At 36.9% G+C, this 22,859-nt stretch overlaps 1 protein-coding gene across 1 annotated transcript; it reads left to right on the top strand.

Moving 5' to 3' along the window:
- The first annotated feature begins 6,738 nt into the window (after window positions 1–6,738).
- On the top strand, window positions 6,739–18,994 carry BDKRB1 (bradykinin receptor B1). The gene is made up of 2 exons (XM_072630309.1): window positions 6,739–6,972; window positions 17,905–18,994. Exon 2 carries the CDS (start codon window positions 17,925–17,927, stop codon window positions 18,876–18,878), a length of 954 nt encoding a protein of 317 aa, XP_072486410.1. The 5' UTR covers window positions 6,739–6,972; window positions 17,905–17,924; the 3' UTR covers window positions 18,879–18,994.
- The last annotated feature ends 3,865 nt before the right edge of the window (window positions 18,995–22,859 follow it).

The raw sequence follows: 22,859 nt of genomic DNA, 5'->3' as shown, positions 1-22,859 counted from the left end.
TGAGTGATAGAAATTTAAATTGCACAGGGCCAACCATAGGTCACTGGGGCACTTCACTGAAGACTTCATGTCAAGTTGACATCAAATCATTAAAGACTACTCTGAGTCCAGCTATACGGACAGTCCCAAATGTATCTAATTGTACTATTCTCTAGCCTAACTCTCTTTCTTCCTCTTTTCCGTAAGAATACCATGAAATGCTTTATCAGACCCTTTGATAAAATATAAGTAAACTACATATATATATATGTAGACACATATATATACATGTATGTAAATTATGTCTATAATGGTCTTCTCAATTTTCCAGGTTAGTGGCTCTGTTAAAAACAAAAAGTAATTCAGATTAGCATGACCTGTTCTTGATGGAGGCAAGTCATCTTTCTTTTTATAAATTTTCATTAATCATCCCTTTAATGATCCATTCTAGATTTTTTCCAGAAGATTATAAGGTCTCATCTACTATAACGACACTGAGAATGTTATGTAATGAATAGATACATGAGCCATTTAGAAGGAAAAATCTGGGTGGTCTCTGGGTGTAATGGAAGAGAGAGAAATGGACAATGACTACAAGGCTTTCATTTTGGATAACATCACATTATCACATAGTGTAATACTTTTGCAAGATTATAGTGGTGATGGTGGTGGTAGTATATGTGTGTGTCTATGTGTGTGTATTTTGCCCATATAGGTTACATGTGTTCACATGGATCTGTCTAGATGTGGCTCTCAGAGAGAAAAGATTAGCTATCTCTAAAGTCCCTGCCATTCAGTTTGTAGCTACAACCTGGCCACTCTGCTCTCTTCAGAGAGAAAGGGAGTACTGGGCTAGAATTATATCTGTCTTCTCCCTTAAATATTGTTACTCTAAAGGAAATAATTTTCGTATTCAAGCTGTTGTCCTGATCATTATCTCTTAATGGGGAAGATGTTCCCCAAGCTAATCAGATCTAAATAATTGGAAAAGCATCAGTTGCTCATGAGTAGGCCAAGCTAATATAATAAAAATAGCAATTCTACCCAAATAAATTTACTTGCTTGGCACCATGCCAATCAAACTACCAAAAAAATTATTTTATAGAGGTAGAAAAAATAATAACAAAATGTATCTGAAAGAAAAAAAGGTCCAGAATGTGAGGGGCCGGACATGGACCTCCTAAGAGGAAAGGAGACACCCTGGTGTCGGGACCCGCCCGAACCTGGAAGTGCCATGTCGCGAAGGCGACATGGCCTCCGAGAACGGGTGCTGGGGAGGCACCCTAAAAGGTGATGTCTTCGCCCTTGGGGAGGATCCGGAACGGACCCGGAACTAAGAGGGAATATAAGGCAACGCCCTAGAACAATCGGGGGGACAGGACTGAGACACTTCCAATAAACGCTTGCTCTACCACACTCTGGTTCCCGCTTGATTACTGCTCCCTCTCTGTTCCCCGGGAGGGAGCCCGGAGACGTCCGAAGCCGCGGAGCGCGGAGAGGAAGGGGGCCTCGTCCTCGAGGGTCTTCGTGGTGGTCGTCGCCCGCCCGCGACACCAAAAGATCAAGGGAATTATTGAACAGAAATTCAAAGGAAGGTGGCCTAGTTACATCAGATCTTAAATGGTATTATAAAGCAGCAATTATCAAAATGACTTGGTACTGGCTAAGAAATAGAATGGTAGATCAATTGAATAGGTTAGTTACACAAGACACAGTAGACAATGACTATAATAATCTGTTTTTGAGAAATCCAAAGATTCCAGTTTCTGGGAAAAGAACTCACTACTTGACAGAAACTGCTAGGGAAAATGAAAAATAATATGGCAGAAACTAGGCATAGACCAACATCTTATGCCATATAACAAAATATAGTCAAAATGGGTACACAATTTAGATATAAAGGCTGATACTATAAGCAAACTGGGACAGCAAGGAATAGTTTTTCTCTCAGATTTATAGAGAACAGAAGAATTTATGACTAAACAAGAGATAGAAATCATTATGAAATGCAAAATGGATAATTTTGATTACAAGAAATTGAAATGTTTTTGTACAAGGTCAATGCAACCAAGATTAGGAGGGAAGTAGAAAAATGCTAAAGAATTTTTTTTCATCTTTAAATTTATTTATTTTCAGTTTTCAACATTCACTTCCACAAGATTTTGAATTTCAAATTTTCTCCCCATCTCTCCCCTCCCCCCACCTTGGGACATCATGCAATCTGATTACCCTTGACTCCAGTCTGCTCTCCTTTCTATCACCCCATCCCCATCTTTTATCCCCTTCCCTTCTATTTTCCTTTAGGGTAAGATGGATTTCTATACCTCATTGCCTATATATCTTATTTTTCAGTTGCATGTAAAAACAATTTTTAACATTCATTTTTAAAATTTTGAGTTCCACATTCTCTCTCTTTCTTCTTCCCCACCCACCCTCATCAAGAAGGCAAGCAATTCAATATAGCTTATACATGTGTAGTCATGCAAAACACTTCCATAACAATCATGTTGTAAAAAAAACTAATTATATTTCCCTCTATCCTGCCCCTCCCTCCATTTATTCTATTCTCTCCTTTGATCTGTCCCTCCACAAAAGTGTTTGCTTCTGATTACCCTTTCCCACAATCTGTGATCCCTTCAATTATTCCCTCCTCTCTTATCCCCTTCCCCCCTGCTTTCCTGTAAGGGAAGATAGATTTCCATACCCAAATAAGTGTGTATGCTATTCCTTCCTTAAGCCAAATCCGTTGAGAGTAAGGCTCACTTATTCCCTCTCACCTTCCTCCTCTTCCCCTCCAAGGCAGAAACTCTTTCTTGCCTCTTTAATGTGAGATAATTTACTATATTTTACCTCTCCCTTTCTGTTCCTCCTAATACATTCCTCTCAACACTTACTTTTACTTTTTAGATAGCATCCATTCATATTCAACTCACCCTGTACTCTCTGTGTACATACATATATATGTATATGCATGTATGTATATATACACATATATATACATACATATGCACACATGTGTATTTACATATATGTGTGTATGTATTCCCTCCAACTACCCTAATACTGGTCTCATGAGTTACAAATATCATCTTTTCATGTAGGAATGTAAACAGATCAACTTTAATAAATCCCTTATGGTTTTTCTTCCCTGTTTACCTTTTGATTCTTGTATTAGAAAATCAAATGTCTATTCAACTCTGATCTTTTCAATAAGAATACTTGGAAGTCCTCTATTTCATTGAAATTCCATTTTTTTCCCCTGAAGTATTATACTCTGTTTTGCTGGGTAGATGATTTTTGGCTGTAATCCTACCTCCTTTGACCTCCAGAATACCATACTCCAAGCCTTACAATCCCTTAGTGTAGAAGCTGCTAAATCTTATGTTATCCTGATTGTGCTTCCACAATACTTGAACTGCTTCTTTCTGGATGCTTGTAATATTTTCTCCTTGATTTGGGCACTCTGGAATTTGGCTACAATATTCCTAGGAGTTTTCCTTTTGGGATATCTTTCAGGAGGTGACCAGTGGATTCTTTCCATTTCTGTTTCCCCTCTGATTCTAGAATACCAGAGCAGTTGTCCTTGGTAATCTCTTGAAAGATGATGTCTGGACTCTTTTTTTGATCATGCCTTTCAGGTAGTCCAATAATTGTTAAATAATGTCTGATCTATTTTCTATTTTTCCCTTGTTTTTCCAATGAGATATTTCACAGCCTTCTATTTTTTCATTCTTTTGGTTTTGTTTTATAAGTTCTTGTTTTCTCACAAAGTCATTAGCTTCCATTTCCTCCATTCTAATTTTTAAGGAATTATTTTCTTCAGTGAGCTTTTAGACCTCCTTTTCTATTTGGCCCATTCTGCTTTTTAGGGCATTCTTCTCCTCATTGGCTTCTTGGATCTCTTTTTCCATTTGGGTTAGTCTAATTTTAAAAGTGTTATTTTCTTCAGCATTATTTGGGCCTCCTTTAGAAAGATGTTGACTCATTATTCATGATTTTCTTGCACCACTCTCATTTCTCTTCCCAATTTTTGCTCTACTTCTCCTACTTGATTCTCAAAATCCTTTTTGAGCTCTTCCATGACCTGAGAATAATTCATATTTTTCTTGGAAGCTTTGGATATAAGAGTTTTTGCTTCATTCTCTTCTTCTGGTTGTATGTTTTGATCTTCCTTGTCAACAAGAATGTATTTTCTCACCTCCATTTCACCAGGAAAGTAAGATTTTATAGTCTGTTTTTCCCATTTGCTTATTTTTCTAGCCAACTACTTGATTTTTGAGTTCCTTCTTAAGTGGAGAGTATACTGCCCCAAACTTCAGGGATTTTGTACAGCTATTTTCAAAATAATTGGGGGGGACATGTAAATTTTCAGTTCTTTCATAGTGGTATGATCAGAGAGGTTTTTACTCCTCTAATGGCCTGTACTCTGGTCTGTGAGCAACCACAAGCACTCTTTTCTACTTTGGCACTGTAAGAAGGAATTTTTGCACAAACAAAGCCAATGCAACCAAGATTAGAAGGGAAGCAGAAAACTGGGAAACAATTTTTACAACCAGTACCTCTGATAAAGGCCTCATTTCCAAAATATATAGAGAACTGAGTCAAATTTATAAAAACACAAGTCATTCCCCAATTGATGAATGATCAAAGGACATGAACAAGAGGTTTTCAGATGAAGAAGTTAAAGCTATCTATAGTCATATGAAAAAATGCTCTAAATCACTATTAGAGAAATGCAAAACAAAACAACTCTGAGGTATCACATCACACCTATCAGATTGGCTAAAGTGATAAAACAGTTAAATGATGAGTGCTGGTGAAGACATGGAAAATTGGAATACTAATGCTTTGGTAAAGTTGTGAACTGATCCAACCATTCTGGAAAGCAATTTGGAATTATGCCCAAAGTGCTTTAAACTGTGCCCTTTGGCCAGGCAATACCACTTCTATGTGTGTATCCCAAAGAGATCATAAAAACAGGAAAAGGACCCACAAGTACAAAAACATTTAAGCAGCTCTTTTTGTGGTAGCAAAGAATTGGAAACTGAAGGGACACCCATCAATTGGGGAACGGTTGAACAAGTTGTAATATATGTATGTAATGGAATACTACTGTGCTATAAGAAATGATGAGCAAGCAGACTTCAGAAAAACCTGGAGAGACTTGTATGAACTAATGCTAAGTAAAATGCAAAGATCCAGGAGAACATTGTACATAGTAACAGCCATATTGTGTGATGACTGACTTTGATAGACTTAGCTCTTATCAGCAACGCAAGGATCTAAGACAGCTCCAAAGAACTCACTATGGAAAATGCTATCCACATCCAGAGAACTTTGGAGTCTAAATGTGGATGGAAGCATAAGCTCTCTTTATCTTTTGCTATTTTGTTTTGTCTCTTCTTTCTCATGATTTCTCCCATTAGTTCTAATTACATTAAAATTAATGTGAAAATATGCTTAATATGGATGCAAAAGTAAAGTCTATATCAGATTGCATGCTGTCTTGGTGAGGGGGGAGGAGGGCAAGGGAGAGAAGATTTGAAACTCAAAATCTTATGTAAGTGGGTGTTGAAAACTAAAAATAAATTAATTTTTAAAATTAAAATAAAAGTTCCCCAAGGTATATATCCAAAGTTTGACTCCTTTCTCACTAAATGTCAAAGTTCCAAAATGAACACACATAGCAAACAATGAATAAACCCGTTCATCTAAGTCAATAACAGAAGAGTAGATACACACACACATGAGAATGTATCAGATAACACAGACTGAATGAGCTCTTCCTTTGGGAGTAAGATAACTCAGTTCAAGCAAGATAGTTTCAGATCTCACCCAAGGAGAAATTTCCTGAAATCTTTAGTGTTGTAAACTACGGACAGGGGTGTGAGAGAGGTGCTATCTCCTCTATATGTCAGCTTCTTTGCCAGGGTCTCTCTTCCTTCTGGAACCTGCTGAGAATATGGAACTAAGTATCTTGTCTCTTGAAGCTGGAACCCAAAAGACCAGGATCTCTCTTCTCTCAAGCTTTTGTCAAGCTCTCCCTTCGCACAGGCATGGAGCACTGAATAATCATTCTCCATCAATGAAGAGAATCCCATACAAATGGGCTTTGAGGCATGCATCATGCTTTGATGAACTTTTTGGACTCAAGATTCAAAGGTAAAGGCAGTACTTACATCAATGCAGATGGATTCTCATGGATGTCTTCTTATTCCAGAAAATTCTTATCCATAAATCTGTAGAGGAGCTATACCCAAGAGGCCAATAGAGACATAGGGCTCTTCAACATTTCAACTTGATACATTCAGACTAGCTTCTAAAAGACCTACAAAACTGCTAAATAAGGTTAGAAAAAAAGTGTAATGTATTTCACAAATGTGGGGATTTTGTGAAAATTAATAATTCCTCCTATATCTTTTATTCAACACAGTTTTGGTGCAGGATTAAAGTGTAGCACTGATTACTTCTTGGCGAGAAAGTACCCTGTGTTCATCTCAAAGTACTTCTTCTTCCAAGAAAATGTCAATCCTGCTAGTCCACTCATAATACTCTGATTCACAGCAAGCAGAGAAGGAGCTATGAAGAAACATGCATCAACTGACTGTGTTCCAGGAACTACCAATCTATGTCAAAATCTGCCTTTAGCACTTCAGAAAAGGTCTAGAACCATAAAATTGCCTGAAATTAAGGATAGAGCAGGGACTTTCCAAGTGTCACCAAGACAGATGATAATGGAATCCTTGAATCCACTGCTTTCTGTCCAATACACATAAACTCAGTTCTTAAAAGTTCCAAATTACTTCCTTCACTGCTTCATTTTTCTTCATGATTACTGATGACATCATTAGAGCTGAGGTTGTGAAATGAAATGTTAAAGCCCTTTCTTTTAAATCTTCTCCAGAACATAGAAAAACATCTCCCCAGTCAGTGCTCTTAAAATCAAAAACTCAGGCAAAGGACCACTTTGAATCCATTCTTTACTTCAGACATGTAAGTAACTGACAAACTTTATCAAGTTTGAGTTCTCAGCTGCCTTAAATTATGGGGGTAAAGTCAAATTCTTTGGAAATATTTTGCTTCTCTTCTCAAATGTTCAAATATTCTTTGGCTTTCTGCTCACTAGGGGATCCAGATTTTTTCTTATACAAATTTATTCAATTTAACATGTACTTCTTGGGCACTTCTGCCAGTTTGGGGTGTAGGAGGATTAGGGTGTAAGGGGGAAAGAAGAAAGATGTTATTTCAGAGTTTTTTGTATTAAAAATGGTTGTTTATTTTTTAGGCTAGCATAGAATTTCATAGCTAGAATGACTCAATTAGAGTTTAATAAATAGTGAATTTGTGATAGAGAGGGGACTGGAATCTAGATTTTATTTGCATTTTTTTAAATTTTATGTAATCAAAATTGTCCATTTTATCTTCTGTGATCCTCTCTATCCTTTATTTAGTCATGAACTGTTTCCCTGTCCATAGGTCCAAAAGGTAGCTTTTTTCCTGCACACCTGATTTGTTTATGACATCACCCTTTATATATATAAGTCAAATATCTTTTTGGAACTTGTCTTGGTATAGAGTTTGAGATGTTGGGTGTTGATCTATATCTAATTTCTTCCAGATTTCTTTCCAGTTTTTCTAGCAGGTTTGTCAAAGAGTGAGTCTTCTTACTCCAGTAGCTAGGTCTTTGGGTTTATCAAGCACTACACTACTGTATTAATTTATTTCTATATGCTGTGCACCTAACCTGTTCCATTGATCAACCTCTACGTTTCTTAACTAATAACAAATCATTTTTATGATTAGTGTTTTGTAGCATAATTATGAGATCTAGTACTACCTGGTCTGCTTCCTTCTCACTTTTTTTATTTCGCTTGAGATGCTTGAATTTTTTGTTCCTCCACATGAACTTAATTATTATTTTTTTCTGGTTCTCTAAAGTAATCCTTTAATAGTTTGATTGATATGGTATTTAATAAGTAAATTATTTTAGTTAGTATTGTCATTGGCTTTGCCTACCTAGATATAATTAATATTGCTTCAATTATTTCATTCTATATATCCACAAAGAGTTTTATAGTTGTATTCATAAAGTTCCTATGTGTTTCTTAGAACAAATCTCAGGTTTTTTGTACAGTCTATAGTTATTTTAGCTGGAATTTCTATTTCTTCCTGCTGTGCATTTTTCATATTATGTGGTAATACTGATGATTTCTGCAAATTTATTGTATACTGTGTAGCTTTATTGGTTACTGTTTATCATATCTCCAAAAAGTAACAGTTCTGTTCATTCTTTGTCCATACTTATTGCTTCAACGCCTTTTTTCTTGTCTTACTGCAATTGTTAGCATTTCTAACATTATGTCAAATAGTAGTGGTGATAATGGACATCCCCTGATCTTTTGTAAAGTCCTCTGGTTTAACCCCATTACATATAATCATGGCTCTGGGTTTTAGATACTATTTATTATCTTAAAGAAAGGCCCATTTATGTCTATGTTTTCTAGTGTTTTTAACTAAAATAGATGCATCTTGTCAAAAAATTTGTGAATCAACTGATATAACGATTTGGTTTTTATTTTTCTTGTTGTTGATGTAGTCTAATTATGGTGATAGTATTCCTAATTTTGAAGCAACCCTAAATTTCTGGCATAATTCCACCTTGACTATAGTACATAATTTTTTAACAGGTTATTGTAATCTTAGCTAATATTTTAATTCTTGCATCAATGTTCACCAGAATTCTTAGTCTACAGTTTTCTGTAGACTAATGGATTCTCATTGGATATTAAGTACTATGACCATATTTGCATCAGAGATAGAATTTAGAAAGACTATATTTTTAGCAATTCATGCTATATTAGAATTTCACGCTATATTAGAATTGATTGTTTTTTGAATGTTTAGTCATCTAGTCCTGAGATTTATTTTTCTTTGAGAGTTTATAGCCTGTTTAATTTCATTTTTATGAAACTTGGGTTTTTTAATTCTTAATTTCTTATTTTCTTAATTTGAACAATTTGCTTTTTCTAAATATTCAACCATTTCATATAAGTTCAGTTTCATTCTCACATAACTGGATAAAATGTTTGCAATGGTTTCTTTTACTTCTGCTTTATTTGTTGTAAATTCTGTTTTTTCATTTTTTATTTTATCAGTTGTTTTCCTCTTTCCTTTTTAAAATCAAATAAGCTATTATATCTTTTTAAAAAACATAATTGGGTCATTTGTTTCCAATTTAGTTAATCATCATTAATTATCAGAATTTCTATTATAGTGTTATTAGGTTTCTTTTTTATTTTGTTGAGGTTTTTTAGTTCCAGTCCCAGTTCACTGATCTGTTCCTTCCCTCTTTTGTTTATGTAAATGTTTAGACGTATAAATATTTTTCCCCTAAAGGAACGTTTTGCTCAATCCCAAAAAGGTTGATATTTTGTCCCATCATTGTCATCGTCATTCATGCAATTAGCTATTGTTTCTATGATTTGTTCTTTGACCCACTACTTCTTCAGGATTAAATTACTTATTCTATAATTAATTTGTATTTCTTTCTTCAAAAGTCTTTTATGGAATATAATTTTTATTCTGTTATGATCAGTAAAAGTTGTATCTCTTCCTTGGAATCATAGAATGTTAGATATTGAATGGGCTTCAATGCTCATCTCGTCCATTTTTCTAATTTCACAGATAAGAAAACTAAAGCTCAGAGAAGAAAGGAACACACAATATGTTAGTAGTAGCACCAGGGATTAAACCCAAAATCCTTTTTATTCGTTGCCCTTCCTTTCTCCCCAAACTCTCACTGCTACCTCACATCTCTAGGAGCATATTTGTCCTCCCATTTGCATTTTCAGATTCCTTTCTCCATGCTGAATGAAGATTTTGACTTGGCTGAAAAATATTTTCAGCATCACAGGAAGATATTTTTTGAGGCATCTGGGCCTGCTCAAGAACATACAGGTCAGGGAATCTTTCTTTTGAGTGTTGGACTCTTGCCGATTACTTTATGCAGGTCTTAACATATTGTTCTCTTTAATCTCCCCCCAATCTTTCAGGTGGTAGAGAAGGTTCAGGAGCTCCAGGATCATTAGAATTGCAATTAGAAGGCACCATAGATATCATTTATCCTAACACCTTCATTTTATGTTTGAAGAAAATAAGTCCCAGAAAAATTAAGTTACTTGCCCAAAGACTCACTAGTAGTAGCTCAGAGCAGGAACTCAAACCTGAGGCAGCTAGCTGTTACAATGGATAGAATCTAAGACCTCCAGTCAGAAAGCTCTGAGTTTAAATCAGGCCTCAGACACTTACTAACTATGTAACCCTGGGCAAGTCACTCAACTTATGTTTGCCTCAGTTTCCTCAACTATAAAATGGGGTTAATAATATCACCTACCTTCCAGGGTTACTGTGAGGATCAAATGAGATAATGTTTGTAAAGCCCTTAGCATAGTGCCTGGCACATAGAAAGTGTTTAATAAATACCTGTTTCTTTCCTTCCTTCCAAATCCCTTGACTCCAAAACTAGTGGTCTATAATAAGTAGTTCATGGAATTTTGAGGTAAGGCACCCTGCACCTTTGCTACAGTCTGATCTCTTCTGCTTTCTCAAGTGTTACTAGGCCTCTATATTAGTCTCTGTCGTAAGGAATCTACTCTGATTATAAAGTCTTTTGCTGTTGTTGTTCAGTCATTTTTCAGTTGTATTTGACTCTTTGTGACCCCTTTTGGGGTTTTCCTGGCGAAGGCACTGGAGTGGTCCTTGTCCAACTCATTTTATGGATGAGGAACTGAGACAAATAGGGTTAAGTGATGTGCCCAGGACCACATAGCTAGTGTCTGAAGTCAGAATTGAGTTCAGGTCCTCTTGACTCCAGACATGGTGTTCTATACTATGCCATCTAGCTGCTCTTTTTTGCTAAAGAGTAGAATTTTTTTAATTCTGTTTTGGTACCTGGCTCACAATTTTTCTCTTCTCCCCAACTCCTGCCATTATACTCAGGAACTTCAACATACCAATTGATACTCTCTCAAACACGCTTTCCTCCTAGTTTTTCAACTTGCTCATTTCCCATGACCTGTTCCTCCATCCCACCTCATATAGAGAGGGTCATATTTTCTATTTTCTCATCACCCACAAGTGCTCTATTTCCATATTTGCGATCTCTGAAGTTACTTTATCTGATCATAATCTGTTATCATTCCACCTTTTTTTTGCAACCTGAAACCCTCTTCTTCATCTTCATTTTGACCTTGGCAGGGAATTCTTTCTACCACTTGGCAGAGATAGACCTATATTTAAGGTATGAGCCACAATGACTATGGGTCAAAGATAGGAAGCTGGGGCGTTAGGAATGGAGAATGGAAAGAAAATAGATTTAAAGAAAGGAAACCTCACATAAATAATGGACTCCCTGAAAATTAGAATGGTCCAAGCAAAACTCAACTACTCAATGAGATGATAAGAAATAATAGAATAAAATCAATACTGGAAAAAATAGAAGAAAAAGTAATGTATCTCCTATTAAAAGTAACTGACATGTTTTGAGAGAACATTTAAGAATCATTGTACTTTCTAAAAAGCATAATCAGTAGAAATAAACACAGAAATCTTATTTTAAGAAATCATTAAAAAGGCCCAGATGCACTGGAAGTAAAAATAGAAATAATCTACCAGTCAGCTCTTCAAGGAAACTCTTAAAGGAAAATTCCAAGAAATGTTACAGCCATGATACAGAACTTCAGCATCAAAGACATCAATATCTGGCAAGCAGCCAGAAAGAGGGAGTTGAAGTACCTAGGAACAACTCTTAGGATCATGCAAGGTTTGGCAGCAATCATTATAAACAAGATAAAATGTTAGAATAAAATATTTTAAAAGACAAAAGAATACAGCTAAGAATAATTTATCATATAAGACAGAGTATAATTCCATTAGAAAAAAAGACAGCCCCTATAAGAGTAGAAGAACTTCAAGTACTCCTGATGAAATGCCAGAATTGAGTTGAAACACTGAATTTCCAACACAGGAATCAAAAGAAATCTAGAAAGTTAAATAATACATCTGAGAAATTACAGGGGACTAAATGATGATGAAGTGTTTGCATTCTAGTAGAGGGAGAAGAGACAAGTATCCCTTTAGAATCTAATATAAAGGTAAAAGAATTGAAAGAAGCAAACAGAGAGATTATAACTGGTTTGATGATTTGATTGGTTGAAGGTCTCGAAAGGAAGGAAAAGGGAGGGGACAGGGAATACATTCAAAAAGAAATGAGGAAGAAGCCGGTAGAACTTAAATGTCTCATAATTTGAGTGTATAACAAGAAAAGCATATAGAAGTGGAAGAAAGGATTGGGGGAATGGGAATCATTCCCATAGGATGAAGCTCATTCATGTTTGGACTGAATGAAGAGGGTTGAATACACATATCTACATACACACATACAAAGAATTTAGTGTAGTAACACAGAATTCATCAATAAGTTATTTATAAGAAATAGATTCGGAACAGAAAGATTCAGCCAGAGTAAGAATGAGAGGCTGGAGCAAAATTTACCATATTTCAGGTATACCCAAAAGAGCAGAAATAGTAATGATCTCAGACAAAGCAACAGTAAAAATAGATGTGGTTAAAAATACATATATATACATATATATATACATATATAACAAGGGAATAGCATTATGCTTAACATCATCATAGACAATGAAATAGTAGCAATACTTTATATGAATGTCATAGCACCTAAGAATTTAAAGGAAAAGTTATTAAATTGAAAAATTAATATCAAAATTGTAATAGTTGGGACCTCCATGTAACTCACTCAAACCTAAATAAATCTAACGAAAAGAAAGAAGTTAAAGACTTGAATAGAATTTCTTAAAAGTTCAATATCCTTTATCTGCTAATCTGCATTCCTTAACCCAGTATCACACATTTTTAGAAACTGGTCAGATTTTAGAGCATAAAAATCTCATAAACAAATTAAGAAAAGCAGGAATGATAAATATGCATTTTGCTGACCATGATGACTAAAATTATAACCAATAAGGGGAATTTACAAAAAGTATTCAAATTTGAATAGAGACTAAATAATTGCACTCTAAAGAATATGTGGATCAAAGAATAAATCATAGAAATATAGACAGCTTCATCTCCCAAAAAATGACAACCATGAGACAATATACTGAAACTTTGAGAAGCACGTCAAAGCAGCTCTCAAGGGGAAATTTATATCACTGAACACTTTCATCAACACAAGTAAAAAAGATCAGAACAATGAATTGAGAATTCAACTAAAAAACAGTAAATCACAAATCAAAAACCCTAATTACAATCAAAAATAGAAATTCTGATAATTAAAGAAGAGATAAAATTGAAAGTAAAAATATAGAATTAACAAATACAGTAAGTAGTTGTTTTGAAGGTGAAGTAAAATAGACAAATAATTAGATTTTTTTTAAGCTAAAGAAAAACCAAATTATCGATGTCAAAAATGAAAAAAGAATTTCCAACAAATAAAGAAATAAAGGAAATGAGAAACTATTTTGTCCAAATATACAATAACAAAATTGATAAGCTAAGTGAAATGGGTTAATATTTACAAAAATATTCAGAATAAACAACAGAACAAGAAATAAGCAATTTAAATAATTAATATCAGAAAAAGATTTTGAACAAAATATAAGGAACCCTCTCTAACAAAAAAACTCCCACATGGTTTTCTAAGTGAATTCTGTCACTTTCACAAGATAATTAATTCTAACATTATATCAATTGTTTGCAAAAATAGACAAATAAGGAATTCTACCACATTACTACTATGATACAAATGGGCTCTTAATACCCACAGTAGGATGAAACAAAACATAGAAATAAAACTATTGATTGATATCCCTAATATCAATGCAAAAATTTTAATAAAATTATTAGCAAAGCATCTACAGCAATCTATTTAAAATATATACAGAATAAGCAGGTTGGGTTTATACCAAGAATGAAGGGCTGGTTTAATGTTAGGAAAACTATAAACATTATGGGCTATGTTAATAATGAAAACAAGAAAAATCACATAATTAAATCACAAGATGTAGAAAAGGCCTTGGACAAAATGCAACATCAATTTCTGTTCAAAACATTAAAAACAAAAATAAATGACATTTCTTAAAGATAGGCCCTGCTTAAAACCAAAAGCCAGAAATATATGTGACAGAGAAACAATAAAGGATTTTCCAATTAGATAATGGGTAAATCAAGGATGTGTATTATCACCATTATTATTTCATACAATACTAGAAATGTTAGCTATTAGCGATGAGATCAGAAAAAGAATTTGAGGGAATATGCAAAAGCAAAAAGGAAACAAAATTAGCAGTTTTTCTGATGATATGATGATTCACTTAGAGAATCCTAGAGATTCAACTAAAAAAGTAATTGCAACAATTAATAACTTCAATAAAATAGCAGGATACAAAATAAACCCACAAAAATCATTAACCTTTCTGCATATTAACAATGAAACCCAGCAGGATGAAATGAGCAGGGAAAATTCCATTTAAAATAATAGAATATATAAAATATTTGTGAATCCACTTATCAAGATACACACAGGAGTTATATGAACAAAATTACACTCTTTACCAGAATACAGATCTAATAATTGGAGAGATATAAATTATTCATGATTAGCCCATGTCAGTAAAATAAAACTTACATTTTGCTTCCATTAAGTTACTTATTCAGTTCCACAAAAATGAGATTTCTAAAAAGTATGACTTTATAGAGCTAGAAAAATAAAACAGTATTCATCTGGAGATCATGAATCCATATGGAAATAATGAAAAAGTGGGAAAGATGAAAGTGTAGCGATATCAACTCTCTATACTATAAAGTAGTGATCATTAAAACTATTTAGTACTGGTCAAAAAAACAGAACAGCTGATCATAGGAACATATTAGGAGTATAAGATACAGAAGCAAATATAGCAGCATAATGGGCAATAACCTATAAAACCACGATACTGGGGCTTATATTATATGAACTTAACTATTTAACAAAAAGTACTAGGAAAACTGGAAAATAATTTGGGACAAATTAGGTTTAGACCAACATTTTACACTTATACTTAGAAATAAAAGGTCAGATAAATAAATTAGAGGCAATTGGAAGGAGATACTTTTTTACAAGTATAGTTAGTGTAAAAATTCTTGACTAAATAAGGTATAGAGAGGATCACAATATATAAAATGGACAGTTTTTATATGATGAAATTGAAATTTTGTAGAAACAAGGTAAAGCTAGAAAATAAAAGGGAAACAGTTAAATGGGGAAATTTTATTTCCAGCAAGTTTCTCTGTCATAGATATATCAGAGATATAGAAAATTGATTCAAACATACAGGGTATCCCCAAAGTCTTAATACAATTTTAAGCTTTGATGGCTTACAACTGCACTAAGACTTTGGGGTCATCCTATATAAGAACAAGAGCCATTTTCAAATAGATGAATCATCAAAGGATATGAAAGGCAGTTCTAGAAGGCAAGAAAGCAATCTACAGCTACAGCCCTGTGATAAAATACTCTAAATCACTAATAAGAAGAGAAATGCACAAACAACTGTAAGGTGGAAGCATCTATCAGACTGGCAAAAATGTGTGTGTGTGTGTGTGTGTGTGTGTGGGTGAGAGAGAGACAGAGACAGAGACACACAGAGATAGAGAGAGAGAAAGGAGAGACAGACAGACAGAGACAGAGAAGGAGGGAGAGACAGAGACAGAGAGACAGAGGAAGAGAGAGAGAGAGAGACAGAAAGAGAGAGAGACAGAGAGAGAGGGAGAGAGAGAGGGAGGGAAGGAGGGAGAGAGACAGAGACAGAGAGAGAGCAATTGTTGAAGAGGCTATGTCATGTTAGTCACATTAGTGCACTGTTGATAAAGCTGTCTATTCATCCAGTCATTCTGGAAATCATTATGGAACCAAAACCCAATCAAAAAAGAGAGAAAAATATTCAAAGCAGCATTTTTTGGTGAAAGTAAAGATAGCATTTGCCTTGACAGTGTACAAAGTGTTGGGAATACAAAGACAGACAAAAGACATTCCCTGTTCTCAAGTTAGTCCAATGGAGAAGAGAATATTAAAAAAACTACATACACACAAGCAACATACAGGATAAATTGTAAGTAATCCACAGAGGGAAGGCACTAACACTAAATGGAGAGAGGAAAAATCTTCTTGTAGAAGTTAATACTTGAGCTGAATCTTGAATGAAACCAGGAATTCCAAGAGATGGAGGTGAAGAGGGAGGACAGTTCAGGCATGGGAAACAGCCAGTACAAAGGTACAGAAGCGGGAGATGTGGTACAAGGCTTAAGGAACAGAAGGAAGGCCAGTGTCATTGCATCATTTGATAGTGCAGATAGGAGTAATGTGTAATGTAAAACTGTTAGGAGGTGATCTCTAGTGTATGTAGAGTTTTATTGGGGGTAGAGACTATTGCTTGAAAGATTTAATCAGAGTAACCATATGTACCTCTGAACGGGGAAGGTAAGTAAGTACCCCATTGGAGCACCAGTAACATGAATACCCTTTTCCCTACCTTGCTCCATTTTTGCCACAAGGGCTCATCTCTTCTAGGCATAAGAGTAAATTTACATTTGTTAGTAACCTTTCTCTGTATTTGGCAAGTTCTGATACTGTTTCAATGTTGCCTGAATTACATTTATGATTTCCAAATAGAGTCGCACTCTGCTCATCTTCCCTCCACAAACTCCGGTCACATTAAAGCAAGGGTTTCTTCCTTTATAGAAATCCGGACCTTTGTTTTGGAATTAACCAAAGAGGCAAGGAATAGTGAGTTGTTGGAGAAAAACTCCAGTTTTTCTTTTACCTAAAGGCGTGGAAGGTGCAAAATAGCAACAAAAATATAATGAGGAACCATTGAAGCAGTTCGTTTGGATAGAAAAAACCCAGGCTTGTGCTATCTGCTGCAAAAGCCAAATCAACTTTTCATACCATATTCAGGGAATGAAGGAGAGAAAAATTCAAAGGAATTGCTGCTCCTTTCCTCAACATGGAAAGGAGAAAGGGAAGATGTCTCAGCAAGATTCTTATGTTATCTTAACAGCTATAATTCTCAGCCATCTCTTTGGCATTTCATCACTCTGTCCACCTAAAGCAGCAGCAACCACAGCAACCTATCCAAATCTCAGAAAGCAGGAGCTAGAGAACCCACATAGTTCCACCTGGGCTAGAGGGGGAACTTTTAGGTGAGGCCAACTCTTACAGAGCAACGTTGGCCTACAGATATCAAAATGGTTTGCTTGCCTTTGGTATTATTCATTATTTACTATCCAGGGTATAAGAGTGAAAAGCCTTTGAGACCCAAACTGTAAATTAGTAGTTCAGCTGCAGTGGTCTGGTGCTTTAAGTTGCATGTAGCCGTTGGCTACCTAACCCCTGGGAGAAGCAGCCAGTAGCCCATATGGCATGCCTACGTTCCCTGAATGTGTCTGTGTATGGGGTCACAAATGACTGCATTATATAATTTATACGAATCTATATTTTGACTCTGAAGTCAAACAAAGGATCTGAATGATGAGAACCCTGTCTGGCCCTAATTGGTTGGACCCAATTACGTCTTCCTGAAAGAAGGGATGCCTAATAGTGGGAACCAGGGTGTAGGGTACGTGTAGTTATTTTTTTTAATAAAGAATGCATGCACGAACACATTATCAGCATATTTTCATTGCCTTCATTTTACAGCCCAATAAAATTGTAAGGGATTTTCATAATCAATAGGATGAGAAACAAATTACTTTCTTTGCTAGGGTGGGGTGGGGTAGGATGAGAGAGAAAGAATAAATGCTTTTACTTTTATTTACTCTGCTTATTTGTTGAGGCACCAGAGATTCATATTTTCCTATTTGTAGTTCCTTTTAGATTGAAGTCAATGGCAACTCAGACACCGCCAGAATTTTCCACCTCAAAACAAATTAACCCTTTCCAGAATCCCAGCTACTGCATGGATACAAAAGAGCTCTGGGATGTGTTGTACAGTGTGCTACCAACATTGATCAATGTCATCTTTATTTTTGGTTTACTAGGAAATATATTTGCCCTATTCATCTTCCTCTTGCTCAGGAGACGCCTAACTGTGGCAGAAATTTACCTGACTAACCTGTCAGCATCTGACTTGGTGTTTGTTGTGGGTTTGCCCTTCTGGGCAGTAAGTGTCCAGGAGCAGTTCATTTGGCCATTTGGGCATGTTCTTTGCTACATCATCAATGGAGTCATCAAGGCCAACATGTTCATAAGCATCTTCTTGGTGGTGGCCATCAGCAGGGACCGGTACATTGCTGTGGTTCACACCATGAGCAGCCAGTTACAACGCAGCCAGCAACAAGCACAGATCATCTGTGTTTTCATCTGGTTCTTAGGTGGCCTCCTAAGCATCCCCACTTTTCTGTTCAGATCAGTGGAAATTGTCCCAGGTCTGAATACCTCTGCCTGTATACTTCAGTTCCCCCATAAAGTATGGTATTCTATTAGGATTATTGAGCTGAGTGTGGTGGGCTTCATCCTCCCCCTAATTGCCATCATCTTCTTCAACTCTCAGATAATAGCCTCCTTGAGAGGTCGAACTAAGACCAACATAAAGAGATCAGCAAAGACAAGGGACACTAAAGCCACCACTCTCATTCTTACCTTAGTGACTGTTTTTATAATATGCTGGACTCCATACCATTGCTTTGCTATCCTGGAATACCTATTCTGGGTGAAAGCTGTCCAGGGTTGCTTCTGGGAAGAATTAATTGACCTGGGCTTGATGTATGCCAATTTCTTCGCCTTCCTTAACAGTTGTCTGAATCCTGTGATTTATGTCTTTGTGGGAAAACTTTTTTGAGTCAGGGTTTATGAAGTGTATAAGCAATGCATTGCCAGATGTTCTATGCCAATGTATCCTTAGGTTAGAAAAAAAAATTCTCTTTTTATTTGGGCCATTAAAACATTAGAAGGATTGCTGTTCTCACTGTTGCATTTTATTTTCTCCACATTGGAAAGAAGACTCCCACTGGGTAAGGGACCATTTCCCATTTCAAACCTATGAGGGATTTCTCTACGTGATAATGCTGCTCTCACTTTATGCTCCACATATCCACCCCCTCTACTTGCAGGCATTCTATCTTCCATTGTAGAGGCCATGGGGAGCTCAGAAACCTGCCATCCAGATAAGGAATATGACCAGGTTTTCTCATCACAGCTCTCCCTACTATTGACATCACTGTGTAGGAAAGAGGCACCAGAACTCACAAAATAAGAATTGCCTGACTTATAGCCTCCTTCCACCACACACACAGACACAGACGCTCACAGACACACAGACACACAGACACAGACACAGACACACACACACACACACACACACACACACACACACACACACACACCTCATACTCAGCATGTCTCTACATAGCTGCTAGGCTACAGACTTCAATCTTAATTCAAACTGCATCTCTTTCTCTAATTTATCCAACCCATCTATTCTGCTCACTCTTAATCTCTTTCTTTACTATACACAGGGCCCTCCCCTACTTCACACCTGTGAACAAACTGTTAAGGTTCTCAAACTCCTACAGTCCTCCCACCCCTTCACATGCTCCAGTTTTCTCTCCTTCGTATACTACTGTGGTCCATGTTAACTCAGCCACCAACCTCAAATTATTTCTGAATCCAAATTATTTCTCTATCCACATACTAATTTTTATCACAATACCCATAACAACAGTAATAAGAGTACATTTCAATACTTCTCAAGTGGTCCTAGGAATTCTCAGCAGCCATTGGGCCCTGCAACTTTAGATATGCTGTTACAACCCCTTTTGCTAGCAACCCCAGATTCTAACAAGCCTTAATATTGTAGAGGACTCAACTTGGTAACAGAAAAACTGGGTTTGTGTGTGGATTTAGCCACTTTTCTTGCTAGGTTATGTGACTATAGACAAGTCATTTCACCACCACCACACACAATCACACTCCCCACCCCATTCTAAATCTCAGTCTCCATAATAGTGAAATGGGAATAAAAGTGGTTTTTGTCACAAAACACTTTGCAAACCACAAAGTAGTATGTTAATGTGACTTGCCAACATGACAGTTATCATCATTATAAGGCAGCATGATCCAGAAGAGTAGACCAAGTTCTGGCTACTATAGTTATGCTTTATAGGATTTGGGGGCAACTCATCTTTGAATTTTTGAGTTTTATCATCTTTGAAATATAGATGGTTGCATCTACTTCATAAGACTGTCGTAAGGATCAGTTAGTGCTGGGGATGGAAGCTCAATTCCAGGTGGACAGTCTCGGGGGGGTAAAGGTGGGAACTTCTAAATCTTAGAGTTCTCACGAGACCCCCCAGGAAACGACTGGGAATCGAGGTGAAACGAGCTATCTCGTGTATTTCCGCCTCCTCCCGTGAGAAACGTGATGGGAGAGAGCTCTCCCCGCCCTCGAGATTGTCCCGGATCTGGGCACACTATTGTTATCTAACAGCACGGTATTCAGATGCAAACTATGCTGCTGGAGAGTTTTAAGTAGGATCAGGAAAGCCTGAAAGTTCTTTTGGCGGGAGGGGCACGGAGCAGACAGGACAGAAGGCTCCGCTTTTCCTCTCTCTTCTCTCCCCTCCCCCTCTCTCCCCACTTATACTTCTACTTCCAATCTCTTATTGTAAGATCTTTGCCTCCTTGGGAGATTCTTTGCTCCCTCCTAAGGAAGAATTCCCCTGCACTTGTAACTAGACCCTGAAATAAAGCTCAACCCTTGTTTGACTCTGGAATGTCCTTTCTCTCATATGAGCATCCGGTTTGGCCAACCGAAGACCTCCGATAGAGGTAAGGGAAGACTCGGGTAGCCCTCAGGCCTCTAGGCCTGGCAAGTTAGGATAATGCATGGTGAGTACTTTACAAACCATATATAGCACTATATTGATGAGAAATGTTAATGGAGACCTGGCCTTAAGGTCAGGGAGAGCTGTATTTCAAATTTAACCTCTGACACATCATAGCTGCATGACCCTGGATGAGTCACTTAACTTCTCAAGAAAATCAGCAGCTTGGAGGGTGGAGCCAAGAAGGAGTGAGAGCAACAACTCACCTAAGGTCATAGAAAAATTCCTTCAGATACCTCTAAAAAGAGAATCTGACCAAATTTTGGAGGTACAGAATCCAATAGGAGACAGACTGTGGCAGATTCAAAGCCCAGTATACACTGGAAGGTCCATGGGAAGGATATGTTCTGCAGGGGTGAGCCCACAGGGCACAGCACAGCGCCTAAGCGCTGCAGAGCAGGAGGGCCCCGGGGAAACCTCAGACAGGATCAGGTGGAATTGGAGGAGTGGTATCCTGGGGTGAGAAACCAGCAGAGCCTAGTGAGTGACAGCCACTGAGCACCAGATATCAGCCGCAGCAGCTCCTGAGACTTTCAGCCCACCAATTAAAAGTCTGTAAGTCACCTACTTGAACTTCTGGGAGCCAAGATGGCAGAATGATCAGTAAATTCTCTCCCCTCCCCACTTGATGACCTTGAAAGAACCATAAAATATTTCCCCAGAAAAATTCTGGATCAGCAGGAACAGCAGAGGGAGCAAATAGTCTCATAACACCTGAGGGTAGGAAAATAGCTAAGGGGGATTCCTCCTACTGTGGCAGAGGCGAACCAGAAGAAGAGGGACTCCTGGGCAGTGGAAGCTCACCCTAGAACCCAGGCAAGCCTCAGCACCAGGAGAGGAGCCCCAGGAGGGTTGGAAACTCACAGTAGGACCCAAGCGAGCCTCAGTACTAGGAGAGGAGCCCCAGGAGGGGTGGGAACTCCCACTAGGACCTAGGTATGCCTCAGAACTCCAGGGGAAACAGGAAGACAATAGAGCAGCTGGGATCACCATCCCCTGAGCTTGCCTTTGCCTCAATTCAGCTGAGGAGATCTCCCGTGACCAGACCACCCCTCCCCCACACTTAACAAACTAACCCCAGAGTAGATCAAGGAAACACAAAACAAAAACATAAAAAAGACACTTGCTCTTAGCTTTTTCACACAAGTCAGCTCAACACCAAGTTCTGCAGTTTCTAACTGAAAGAACAAAAGCCACAACACACAATCACCATCATGAACAAGAAAAAGCAAAACAAGCACAAAAGAACCATAGAATCTTTCTATGGGGACAATGACCAAAACACAAATACCAAAGAGGTCAGTAGTGAGACTATACTTCCATCTAAAACTTCAGAAGGGGTTATGAACTGCTTGCATGCACAAACAGCTCTCCTGGAACAGCTGAAGAAGGAAATAGAAGAAAAACTGGCCAATGATTTTGAAAGTATAAAAAAAAAGAATTCACTGATGAGAACATCTCTTTAAAAAGGAAAATTGAACAAATGGAAAAGGAAGTACAAAAATTAACTGGAGAAAATAACTCCTTAAAAGGAAAAAATGGACAGCTAGAAAAGGAGATGCAAAAGTTAACTGAAGAAAACAATTTGATAAAAATTAGAATTGGGTAAGTAGAAACTAATGACTCTATGAGACACCAAGAATCAGTCAAACAAAATCTAAAGAATGAAAAAATAGAAGAAAATGTAAAATATCTAATTGGAAAAATAACTGACCTGGAAAATAGATCCAGGAGAGAAAATTTAAGAATTATTGGACTGCCAGAAAGCCATGATGAAAAAAAGTATCTGGACGATATCTTCTGGACAATATCTTCCAGGAAATCATCAAGGAAAACTGCCCAGAAGTGCTAGATCCAGAGGGCAAAATGGTCATTGAAAGAATCCACTGTTCACCTCTCAAAAGGGATTCCCAAACTCTAAACCCCAAGAAATATCA

Source organism: Notamacropus eugenii, chromosome 1, assembly GCF_028372415.1.
Source record: "Notamacropus eugenii isolate mMacEug1 chromosome 1, mMacEug1.pri_v2, whole genome shotgun sequence".
NCBI lineage: Eukaryota > Metazoa > Chordata > Mammalia > Diprotodontia > Macropodidae > Notamacropus > Notamacropus eugenii.
This window is presented reverse-complemented; position numbering and strand designations above follow the sequence as displayed.